Raw genomic sequence first — 12,063 nt, 5'->3', positions numbered from 1 at the left:
CCTCCTTTCTCCTGCTCCTCTTACTCCTGCTCCTCTTACTCCTCCTCCTCCTTTCTCCTGCTCCTCTTACTCCTCCTCCTCCTTTCTCCTGCTCCTCTTACTCCTCCTTTTTCCTGCTCCTCCTCCTCCTTTCTCCTGCTCCTCTTACTCCTCCTTTCTCCTGCTCCTCTTACTCCTTTCTCCTGCTCCTCTTACTCCTGCTCCTCCTTTCTCCTGCTCCTCTTACTCCTCCTTTTTCCTGCTCCTCCTCCTCCTTTCTCCTGCTCCTCTTACTCCTCCTTTTTCCTGCTCCTCCTCCTCTGCCACCTTCTCCTCCTGCTCCTCTTACTCCTCCACCTCCTTATCCTGCTTCTCCTCCCTCGCTCTCTCCTCCTTGTCTTTCTCCTCCTCCTTCTCCTCTTCCTCCTCCTGCTCCTCCTCTTCTTGCTCCTCCTCCTCCTGCTTCTCCTCCTCTGCCTCCTCCTCCTCTCTATCCTCCTTCTTCCTCCTCCTCCTTTCTCCTCCTCCTTCTCTTTCTCCTGCTCCTCCTCTGTCTCCTCTTGCTCCTCCTCTCTCTTCTCCTCCTGCTCCTCCTCCTATGCCTTCTCTTCCTGCTCCTCTCTCCTGCTCCTCCTCCTCTGCCTTCTCCTCCTCCTATGCCTTCTCTTCCTGCTCCTCTCTCCTGCTCCTCCTCCTCCTCCTCCTCCTCCTCACTCCTTCTCCTCTTCCTCCTCTTCTAAGTCAAGACAGACAACAGAGTCATAATATTTACACCGATCATGTTTCCCTTTAAAATCTGTATTTATTTATCAAAACTTTTTTTTTTTTTTTTTTTACGCAATTCTTTTTTTGTTGATCACTTCGTAGTTTTTATACCCGAACAAACGATCTTTGTAACTTAGTGCAGTGATTCCCAACAGAGGGGATCCATGGGGGGTCTCGAAGCCCTCTTGATGTTAAGGGATGTAATAAATCTAATGTGTTAAATATAGATGAGTCAGCATTTAATTCATTAGTGGGACAAAAACAACTAAATAAGGGCTACATTAAACATTTAATCATTTATTTAAATAGAAAAATCACTATAGAAAAGTTATATATATATATATAATAAAGGCTATATCTCCAGAATAAGGACATGTGTAACATCCCTCCTGCAGTATACACAGGTAACCTCACCTAGCGGTAACCTCACTAGTGGTAACCTCACCTAGTGGTAACCTCACCTAGCGGTAACCTCACCTAGTGGTAACCTCACTAGTGGTAACCTCACTAGTGGTAACCTCACCTAGTGGTAACCTCACCTAGCGGTAACCTCACCTAGTGGTAACCACACCTAGCGGTAACCTCACCTAGCGGTAACCTCACCTAGCTGTAACCTCACCTAGCGGTAACCTCACCTAGTGGTAACCACACCTAGCGGTAACCTCACCTAGCGGTAACCTCACCTAGCTGTAACCTCACCTAGAGGTAACCTCACCTAGTGGTAACCTCACCTAGTGGTAACCTCACTAGAGGTAACCTCACCTAGCTGTAACCTCACCTAGAGGTAACCTCACCTAGTGGTAACCTCACTAGAGGTAACCTCACCTAGTGGTAACCTCACCTAGCGGTAACCTCACTTACCGGTAACCTCACCTAGCGGTAACCTCACCTAGCGGTAACCTCACTTACCGGTAACCTCACCTAGCAGTAACCTCACTTACCGGTAACCTCACCTAGCGGTAACCTAGAGGTAACCTCACATAGCGGTAACCTCACCTAACTGTAACCTCACTAGTGGTAACCTCACCTAGAGGTAACCTCACCTAGTGGTAACCTCACCTAGAGGTAACCTCACCTAGCGGTAACCACACCTAGTGGTAACCTCACCTAGTGGTAACCTCACTAGTGGTAACCTCACCTAGCTGTAACCTCACCTAGTGGTAACCTCACCTAGCGGTAACCACACCTAGTGGTAACCTCACCTAGTGGTAACCTCACTAGTGGTAACCTCACCTAGCTGTAACCTCACCTAGTGGTAACCTTTCCTAGTGGTAACCTCACTAGTGGTAACCTCACCTAGCTGTAACCTCACCTAGTGGTAACCTTTCCTAGTGGTAACCTCACCTAGTGGTAACTTCACCTAGTGGTAACCTCACCTAGCGGTAACCTCACCTAGCAGTAACCTCACTTACCGGTAACCTCACCTAGCGGTAACCTCACTTACCGGTAACCTCACATAGCGGTAACCTCACTTACCGGTAACCTCACCTAGAGGTAACCTCACCTAGAGGTAAGCTCACCTAGCGGTAAGCTCACCTAGAGGTAACCTCACTCAGCGGTAAGCTCACCTAGCTGTAACCTCACCTAGCGGTAACCTCACCTAGTGGTAACCTCACCTAGAGGTAACCTCACCTAGCTGTAACCTCATCTAGCGGTAACCTCACCTGGAGGTAACCTCACCTAGAGGTAAGCTCACCTAGCGGTAAGCTCACCTAGCTGTAACCTCACCTAGTGGTAACCTCACCTAGCGGTAACCTCACCTAGCTGTAACCTCACCTAGTGGTAACCTCACCTAGTGGTAACCTCACCTAGCTGTAACCTCACCTAGTGGTAACCTCACCTAGCGGTAACCTCACCTAGAGGTAACCTCACCTAGCGGTAACCTCACCTAGCGGTAACCTCACCTAGCGGTAACCTCACCTAGAGGTAACCTCAAAGTTTACAATGGTAAAAATGTGGGTCCCTCAAGAAAAAAGTTGGGAACCACTGACTTAGTGCTTCCTTAGTAACAGACTTTTTAATCTTTGAGTTTAGGGGAAAGTAGCAAGTCTTTTCAGGTCAAAAGGCTCAAGTCCAAGTAAAGTCACAAGTTATAAGTCCAAGTCGAGTTGCAAGTCAAAAGTCATCAAATTCATGACTCAAGTCTGACTCGAGTCCACACCTCTGCAGCCTCCTCTCCTATTCATTTCAGTTGGACTAGAATAAAAACCCTCCAGCATCAACACACCTTCACAGATTTACTGCCTTTGCAGATATTAATTTAATCAAGAGGACGGAAAGAAAACATATGCTTGGTGTGACTGGTCTGATTCCAGGTGGTGTGACTGGTCTGATTCCAGGTGGTGTGACTGGGCTGATTCCAGGTGGTGTGACTGGTCTGATTCCAGGTAATGTGACTGGGCTGATTCCAGGTAATGTGACTGGGCTGATTCCAGGTAATGTGACTGGGCTGATTCCAGGTGGTGTGACTGGGCTGATTCCAGGTGGTGTGACTGGGCTGATTCCAGGTGGTGTGACTGGGCTGATTCCAGGTGGTGTGACTGGGCTGATTCCAGGTGGTGTGACTGGTCTGATTCCAGGTGGTGTGACTGGGCTGATTCCAGGTGGTGTGACTGGGCTGATTCCAGGTGGTGTGACTGGGCTGATTCCAGGTGGTGTGACTGGTCTGATTCCAGGTGGTGTGACTGGGCTGATTCCAGGTGGTGTGACTGGTCTGATTCCAGGTGGTGTGACTGGTCTGATTCCAGGTGGTGTGACTGGTCTGATTCCAGGTGGTGTGACTGGTCTGATTCCAGGTGGTGTGACTGGGCTGATTCCAGGTAATGTGACTGGGCTGATTCCAGGTGGTGTGACTGGTCTGATTCCAGGTAATGTGACTGGGCTGATTCCAGGTAATGTGACTGGGCTGATTCCAGGTAATGCGACTGGGCTGATTCCAGGTAATGTGACTGGGCTGATTCCAGGTGGTGTGACTGGGCTGATTCCAGGTGGTGTGACTGGTCTGATTCCAGGTGGTGTGACTGGGCTGATTCCAGGTGGTGTGACTGGGCTGATTCCAGGTGGTGTGACTGGGCTGATTCCAGGTGGCGTGACTGGGCTGATTCCAGGTGGTGTGACTGGTCTGATTCCAGGTGGTGTGACTGGGCTGATTCCAGGTGGTGTGACTGGTCTGATTCCAGGTGGTGTGACTGGTCTGATTCCAGGTGGTGTGACTGGGCTGATTCCAGGTGGTGTGACTGGTCTGATTCCAGGTGGTGTGACTGGGCTGATTCCAGGTGGTGTGACTGGTCTGATTCCAGGTGGTGTGACTGGTCTGATTCCAGGTGGTGTGACTGGTCTGATTCCAGGTGGTGTGACTGGTCTGATTCCAGGTGGTGTGACTGGTCTGATTCCAGGTGGTGTGACTGGTCTGATTCCAGGTGGTGTGACTGGGCTGATTCCAGGTGGTGTGACTGGTCTGATTCCAGGTGGTGTGACTGGTCTGATTCCAGGTGGTGTGACTGGTCTGATTCCAGGTGGTGTGACTGGTCTGATTCCAGGTGGTGTGACTGGTCTGATTCCAGGTGGTGTGACTGGTCTGATTCCAGGTGGTGTGACTGGGCTGATTCCAGGTGGTGTGACTGGTCTGATTCCAGGTGGTGTGACTGGTCTGATTCCAGGTGGTGTGACTGGGCTGACTCCAGGTGGTGCTGTGGGACATCCTGCCTGTTGTAGCCAGTGTTTGGTGAGTTATATCCAGTCTAGTATGTGGCAGAAGAGCTCTTTTATTACTGTAATGACGACAGCCTGGAGCTGATTTTGTTCCAGTGTTCTTGTAAATGATTTAATCTTTAACAGGTTTGTAATAAAAGCTGACTTTAACCGTCTGGAGTCCACGAAAGCTGCGGAGCACTTTGACTTCTTCATGAGGTAAAAACGAAGCAGCATGGAGCCCTGCTGTCAGCTGAACTCTAAAGTTTTGGCTTTTACACAAGTTTTCATGTCCAATTTAATGCCTCAACTGTCTTTCAGCAAAGGTTAAAATCACCACAACCAAGTGTAACATGATTTTAATGCAATATTTTGCGTTAACTGTTTTTTTGTGTGATTTTGGGCTATTTTTTGTGTTTTTATCTGTTTATTGTATTAATTTTTTTTGTAATTTTTCTGTTTTTTTGTCTGTTGTGTGCGTTTTTTTCTTCATGTGTTTTTTGTATTTTTTTTGTGTTTTTTTGTGTCTCAAAATATTGATCCATACTGGAAAATACAGTACATTTTTATGACGTTATTAATAAATTCACATAAATAAAGTAATTTGGTTTATATTTAATGATCTTTTTTTAAAGCATATTTTACAGTTTTGCTCATTATTTAGCTGGAAGTAGAACAAATGTTTCGGGTCCAGATCGGGTATCCAGTTATTATAAAACATCTATGACTAAGTACTAAGTACTAATCTAAACGCAGATGGTGACGTTATTCTACAACCAACATTCACTTCATAATGATAAGTTCACCCTTGTGTTGTCTCAGTGTTGCCACTGTGTCTAACAGCAGAGGAAACCCCCTGAATGACCTTTTATCATCTTTAAACTCAATAACTTTTCCTAGAATAACCCCAACATGAGAAAAAGTCAAATATTGTCTTTGTTCATATCCATGAAAGCTGAACACCAACAGGGGACGAATCTTGTCTAAGAGGTCATTTTCATACCACAACAAACATAAAAAACCATGAATGCTCGCTAAAGTAATATGTTACCACCTATGCAGTACTTTCAGCAATAAAACTAATAAAAATAAACCCCACTTTAGTAAAACAGTAAACATTTATGACAGGTGTGCTGTAATAAAAACGATTCCACTGATTAAGCACAGTCTTTCTGTTCTGTAAAGACGGAAAACAATATTAACACAGTTTGTGATGAATGACAGGTTGTTTCTTCATGCAAAACAGATTTGGGTTTTAAAATTCAATCAAGCTGCTTTATTTAAGGAGTTTAGTGAAGGTGGATCACTTGTTACCCCAGGACAAAGTTAAGACAACACAAGTGTTAAAGAAAAAGCCCATTTAACCCTCATCAAGAGGTTATAATACCAGTATGATATAAATATAGAGTTATATGACATTTTGAGATTTTAACTTCAGCCAGCAGCTGGAGGCCAACAGAACGTAACACCATGCTGCCCTCTGCTGGAGCTCTCTGATACAAGCTGCTTTTATTCTGAAGGACCACAGCTCAGTCCAGTCAAATGAAAGGTCTGTCAACCACAGTGAAGGTCCTGGCTTTATTTTTAACATCACATTCTATACGACATTCTGGTGATAAAACGTGCAGTTCAGCTTGATTTCATATTTTCTCCTAAACTCCACACAGCTTTATCAGTCACAACCAGATATTAGGCAGAGATAATGACTAATAAAACACAAAACAGTTTGAAAGGCATTGCTTTAACAGTGGCACAGAGGCACACATGGGCTATAACCGGCACAATAGCCTATTATAGCCTATGTGTGTTACTGTATATGATAATTTCACTGAATAAAAACATTTAAAACATTTTATCCAAAGCATCATGAATTCTATTGTTATTACCAGGTGAATAATGTGTTAGAAACATAGTATATTTGTTATAAAATATAGTTTTGTTGGCGCCACAGATGGATTTCGCTCATTTGTGAATACTGGACTGATACGAATGGAAAATGCATCATATTTTCTAATTTTCTGATTCATTAAGTGGCAGCTGAATATCTTTGGAAGCAACAGGAGCCAAACCCAGAATCAGAGTGAGTCTTCACTACTACCCTTGACTACAACAGTATCTGCAGCTGGACCCAAGCAGGAACCCACTTTCCCTACTTTTCTTCATCAAAGGATCCTAATCCCAGTAGACCAAACACAATATAAGGCATATGTCTGCTTTCCAACACAGTAGTCTGTTTAGATTAGATATTGTGTGTTTTATTTGACTTTATTTATGTATACATGCTTTTTGGAATACTCATGCTGTCACTTTAATGTTGTACATAAATGAACAATGCCAACCTCTTCTATGAAAAGAACTCCAACGGTTACTAAATACTGATATGGTTATTTGTTATGCTTATGAAGTTAATTATTAGTAAGAGTTCCAGATTGACAGTTAATACATTTTATGAGACTGATTTAGTTAAGTTGACGAGGAATTTTGTTGAGGAAGTCATTTCCGGAGTCAATCATGCGTCTCATCGCGTTCAGGATCAGATAATCAGTTTCATCGTCGACTTCGAGTTCTGAACTGTAGTTCTTCACAGGGAAGATGCAGTTCATTGGAATACCCACTGTTTTGCTGAACATCTCCATCTACAGTTAAAACAATTTACAAAACAGAGCTCAGAACAAATGAGAGCTTTGTGCTCAAATACTGGAAATGTTTTGTCAGTTAAATCATATTTGTGCAAACTGAATAAATAACTATGAATAATACTGTACCTTCTTCTTCAGTTCTTTGCTCTTGTACACATTCTTTATGTCTCCTTTAATTTCAGGACAGGCCTCATCAATTTTGGTAAGAATGGCCACTTGAGGAATTCCTGCAAGACAACACAAAATTTCAATATCAACTTAAATTCATTTAACTGTAACATCACTTTATGAATGTACTTTCCAAGCAAGTTTGTGATAACATGATTTCTGCTCTCACCCAGATCAGCGGCCTCATCTCTGATGTCCATTATTGTCTCCACAACTTTTTCAGTCATCTGAGAGAATGTGTTGGCATCAACGACACAAACCAGAATGTGCACCTTGTCGTTTGTAGTCGGGGAATCGTTGTAGTATGGATCCTCCTTGGATAACTTACTTTCAGGATTGAACTGAGAAACAAAGTCAAATCAGGTTGGATAATAATGAATCAAGGAAAACATACAGAGTACTGTCAGAGGTTTTTAAAATGCCGAATCTTTACCGTGTAAGTGTCTCTCATATTTCCCTTCATCGCCCGTTTGACATCTTTCACGTGGACTTTTCTGTTTCTGTTGCTGCCACTTTTCAGGCCCATGATGTCGTTGATGACAAAAGAAGAAAAGGTGTCTGGGTTTCCTTTTTTGAAATTGTAGGTTTTGTACTGTGAACCACACATGGAGAACAGGATATATAGTTATTTTGCCTGTCAGGTTAAACTTTCCGCTGTGTCAGCAGTATCAGGGTTGAGCCGAGTACTCGGATGAAACAAGTATCTGGTTTGGGTAATTACTAAACTGTTGGATGGCACAAAACTTCCTACAAATAAATGAAAGTCTGAAGTTCTTTAGTCGCCCTGACTCCATCAAGTTGATCAACAACAGTCTTGAAAACCTTTTAAACTTTGTTAAACTCCACGCAAAAAACCTTGGTGTAATATTCTACTTTTGACAAGCAGTGGTAAAAACCAGCTAGCACTAAATAAATTAACAATGATTTTCTACTGTGTTTAAACACAATCACACTGTCTCTACCTGTTTGGTGAAGCTGTCATGACCGATGGTATCCACTGCGGCCTGGGTGCAGATTCTGCCTTGTAAGACACTGTCCACAGAGTTGATGAAACTGGACTTTCCAGCTCCCCCCAGTCCATACAGGAGAATCCTGAGCTGATGGCCTTCAACGTGAGGTTTATAGTCCTTCACATACTGCAGGTCATTATGTTTGTCTCTGCTCAGAGGGGAAAACACGCATCAGTCAGCATGTTGAATAAGTAATTGACTGTTCGTAAAGCTCCTCCCCTGAACGCAACTCGTCCAATCATACTGTAGCAACTGTCACTAAGAGAAGAAGGTCCGTCAAGCTTTGAGCTCTGAGCAACAAGGTGAAACGGTCTGACAGCAGGCACCTCAGAGTTTAGCCCGAGAAGTCGTTTTTTCCCCTTTTCCAAAACTCAAAAAACAAGAGGAGCTGTTGATTAAACAGTGTGGGAGAGCCCACTCCCAACTTAATATCTCCAAGATCTAATAACGATGCTAGCTGTTAGATGTGATAACCCAAACCTGATTTAACAGTTATGGCTCCTGTCAACTAGTATTCTTACCACAACCAGTGCAGAACTAGTCCAACTAACTGAAATGTTAATGACATTGTGTGTAAAATTAGCAAGCTAAGCTAGCTAGCAATGTTGCTGGGAGCTTAACATAACACAGGGCTGTACAGTGCTAATAGCTAGCATCACTGAATCCCACATCGGCCAGCTATTGGCTAACATTCTATCAAAATGTCACATTAACTACTAATATAAATGACCATGTTGTGTTTCCATTTAATGAAGTTGTGTGAAACTACAGTCTAACTTCTTATCTTTCAGACTGTATATCGTTTTAACCGGGTACGTTAGCCTCGGGTTTACCAGAGTCGGCTAAAAGACGCTAACGCCGGTGAATTAGCGTAGCGCTATCGTTTCCATGGATCTGTCTCTTTCATCTCCTCGCTGTAAAACAATGAGCTGCTGATTGTTCCTGGGTGATAATAAATATCACTGTTATCAACCATCGTTATTTATTCAGTCCTTCACAATAAGACACAGTCCAGTAAGATACAGATGTAGCCTCTAGCACGTGCTACATCAGTCTGTGCTATGGATGATTTACCATCTTATTTTACATGTTTTCTAGAGTGTAGCCTACAGATGAGCTGTTTGTAACTATAGTTACATACCAATGATAGAGATTTTGTGGATTGTGCTACTAAACTATCAACCTGTGTAGCACCACTGCTATACGCAAAATAAGTTAATGTACATCTGTACTGTATATATCAATGTTGAACATAACGTCCCAACAGGACATTATGAACCTGTTTTAATCTTTGTAGCATGTTGTGAATGGACAGCCGACCTCTTGGAGGTATTACTCCTTGACAGACATAGCAACAGTAACTAAGGGGGCGGAGCTTTTGCGGACGGTCAATTGCACAAAAACGAGACAATCTTGAGCTAAGTGAGCAAGCATTAGTAATTTGAGCAATAAAGTTCCCTGTTATGATGCAGAAAGACTCACCTCCAGTTGACTGTCCTCCACGGAGCACTGAGGACTGACATGAGAATACGTGTTTATGTAAAGCAAAAATCTGAACTTTTCATGAATAAAAACTTGTTTTCAAAATGAATCTTACGTGGAGAGGGTGGAGGGGGTGGAGGGGTTTTAGAACTGAAAATTCCCATGGCTGCAGAATAAAACATAAAACAGCTCACATATGAATAGATTGTTAAACTGACACACATTATAAAACTGAAGTACATATAAATACAAACATTAACAATAAAAATAAAGAATAAAAAGTGAGTTAAACATCATATGACACATAATGGCAATTAATAACAACAACCCCCCCCCCCCCCCCCCCCCCCCCCCCGCAAAACTAGAAATACTATGCACAAATTTCAATTCTACATACTGAACTATTCTGGCTTCTTGACAGCAGCTAAATAAGAATAATAAGAAAGAGAATAATAATAATTTGAACCTTTTAAAAATGAGGCTTTCAATCAGCTTCAGGTTTTTGCATTCTCTAAAACCATAATAATATAGAATAATAATATTCATAATGAAAACAAAAACATTGTGGGTGTTCTAATAGTTCTCTGCAGGTTAAAGTTCCTTCTTTAAGTTTCAGATCTTTAAAGCAGTATTTTTCCACATTAATTTCAGTGAAAACACTTTTCTTATTATTAGTGGATGGCTGTATCTATGCAGCCTGTATATTATTTTTATCATTATTATTATTATTATTCTCATAATTATAATTACTGCATGGCTGTATCTGTGCAACCTGTATATTATTTATAATCATTATTATTATTATTATTATTATTATCATAATTATAATAACTGCATCGTTGTATCTGTGCAGCCTGTATATTATTAATAGTCATTATTATTAGTGCATGGCTGCATCTATGCAGCCTGTATATTATTATTATTATTATTATTATTATCATAATTATAATTACTGCATCGTTGTATCTGTGCAGCCTGTATATTATTAATAATCATTATTATTATTATTATTATTATTATTATTATTATCATAATTATAATAACTGCATCGTTGTATCTGTGCAGCCTGTATATTATTAATAATTATTATTATTATTATTATTATTATTATTATTATTATCATAATTATAATAACTGCATCGTTGTATCTGTGCAGCCTGTATATTATTAATAGTCATTATTATTAGTGCATGGCTGCATCTATGCAGCCTGTATATTATTATTATTATTATTATTATTATTATTATTATTATTATTATTATTATCATAATTATAATTACTGCATCGTTGTATCTGTGCAGCCTGTATATTATTAATAATCATTATTATTATTATTATTAGTGCATGGCTGCATCTATGCAGCCTGTATATTATTATGAAGTCTCATGACTCTAAACTTTCCTCTCCTCGTTTCACTCAGAGAAAACAGGAAGTAAATAAGAGAAGTGATGATCGCTGCAGAATGCCGTGTGTGTGTGTGTGTGTGTGTGTGTGTGTGTGCGCGCGCGCGCCTCCGCACAGGGCGGGGCCGTTCATCTGAAAATATACAATAATTCTAGATTTATTTTTAAAGGAATCGATACAAGGAGAAGCTTGTGAGAAGAGGTAGCACTATGAGAGGTGATGAACTCTAACATGAATCAGCCCAGCAGGGACAAGAAGAAGAATCAGAACAACTACTGAAACTACAGTTCACCAAAACAAAACAGGCTTCATTGTGTCTAAAAACACAACTTTATCAAATCAACAGCTGACCGTTGAAGCATGAGGAGGTGTTCTAACAGCTCCTACCTGCTGCTGCTGCGGACTCAGAGACACGCTGGAGGAGTTTATGTCTCCTCGCTGCAACACAAACTTACTTTCACTTTCACCTGCTGCTGAAGAGAGGAGGGGTCCCGGGCCCCGGGGGCTTCAGGCTCCTCAGCCTTTAGCGACAGCGACACGCAGTTGGAGGATCAACAAGCACATTTCTACTGAAGCCTGTTGCATTCATTAAAAACAACAACAACAACAAAAAAATCGTTTTTTCTCAGTAATTTATTTTTTGGTTTGTTTTTCAGGGTTATTATTTCTGTTATAATTAGTTTTTTTTCCCGTTTTTCAGGGTAATTTTTTAAAAAATCTTTATTTGACCAGCATATGATATAATTATGCTAAAAAAAATGTTTTTCTATTTTTTTTTTCTGTTTTTCGGGGTATTTTTTCTCTCTGAATTATTATTTTTTCTCTGAATTAATAATTCAGAGAAAAAGACTACCTTGAAAAATAGAAAAAATTAGAAAAACAGGATTTAAAAAAAACACTTTTTTTTTTTTTTTAGAAAAACAGGG

General features: G+C 41.3%; 1 protein-coding gene across 1 annotated transcript; it reads right to left on the bottom strand.

Moving 5' to 3' along the window:
- Positions 1 to 5,922: 5,922 nt before the first annotated feature.
- Positions 5,923 to 11,585, bottom strand: LOC131991226 (interferon-induced protein 44-like). The gene is made up of 8 exons (XM_059356562.1): positions 11,525 to 11,585; positions 9,849 to 9,899; positions 9,734 to 9,767; positions 8,204 to 8,399; positions 7,675 to 7,833; positions 7,411 to 7,582; positions 7,200 to 7,300; positions 5,923 to 7,070 (listed from the first exon to the last, which is right to left on the bottom strand). The coding sequence occupies exons 2-8, from the start codon at positions 9,895 to 9,897 to the stop codon at positions 6,894 to 6,896; spliced, it is 888 nt and encodes a 295-aa protein (XP_059212545.1). The 5' UTR covers positions 9,898 to 9,899; positions 11,525 to 11,585; the 3' UTR covers positions 5,923 to 6,893.
- Positions 11,586 to 12,063: the final 478 nt, after the last annotated feature.

This window comes from Centropristis striata, chromosome 18, assembly GCF_030273125.1.
Source record: "Centropristis striata isolate RG_2023a ecotype Rhode Island chromosome 18, C.striata_1.0, whole genome shotgun sequence".
In the NCBI taxonomy this organism is placed as follows: Eukaryota; Metazoa; Chordata; class Actinopteri; order Perciformes; family Serranidae; genus Centropristis; species Centropristis striata.
The sequence above is the reverse complement of the archived record's forward strand: the minus strand, read 5'-3'. Positions and strand labels throughout refer to the sequence as shown.

Coding starts and splice junctions, on each gene's coding strand:
- LOC131991226 (XM_059356562.1), bottom strand. CDS start 9,897: ATGGGAATTTTCAGTTCTAAAACCCCTCCACCCCCTCCACCCTCTCCA. Junction 7,301..7,410: donor AGATGAGGCCGCTGATCTGG/GTGAGAGCAGAA, acceptor GTTGTCTTGCAG/GAATTCCTCAAGTGGCCATT. Junction 7,071..7,199: donor GCAAAGAACTGAAGAAGAAG/GTACAGTATTAT, acceptor TTTTAACTGTAG/ATGGAGATGTTCAGCAAAAC.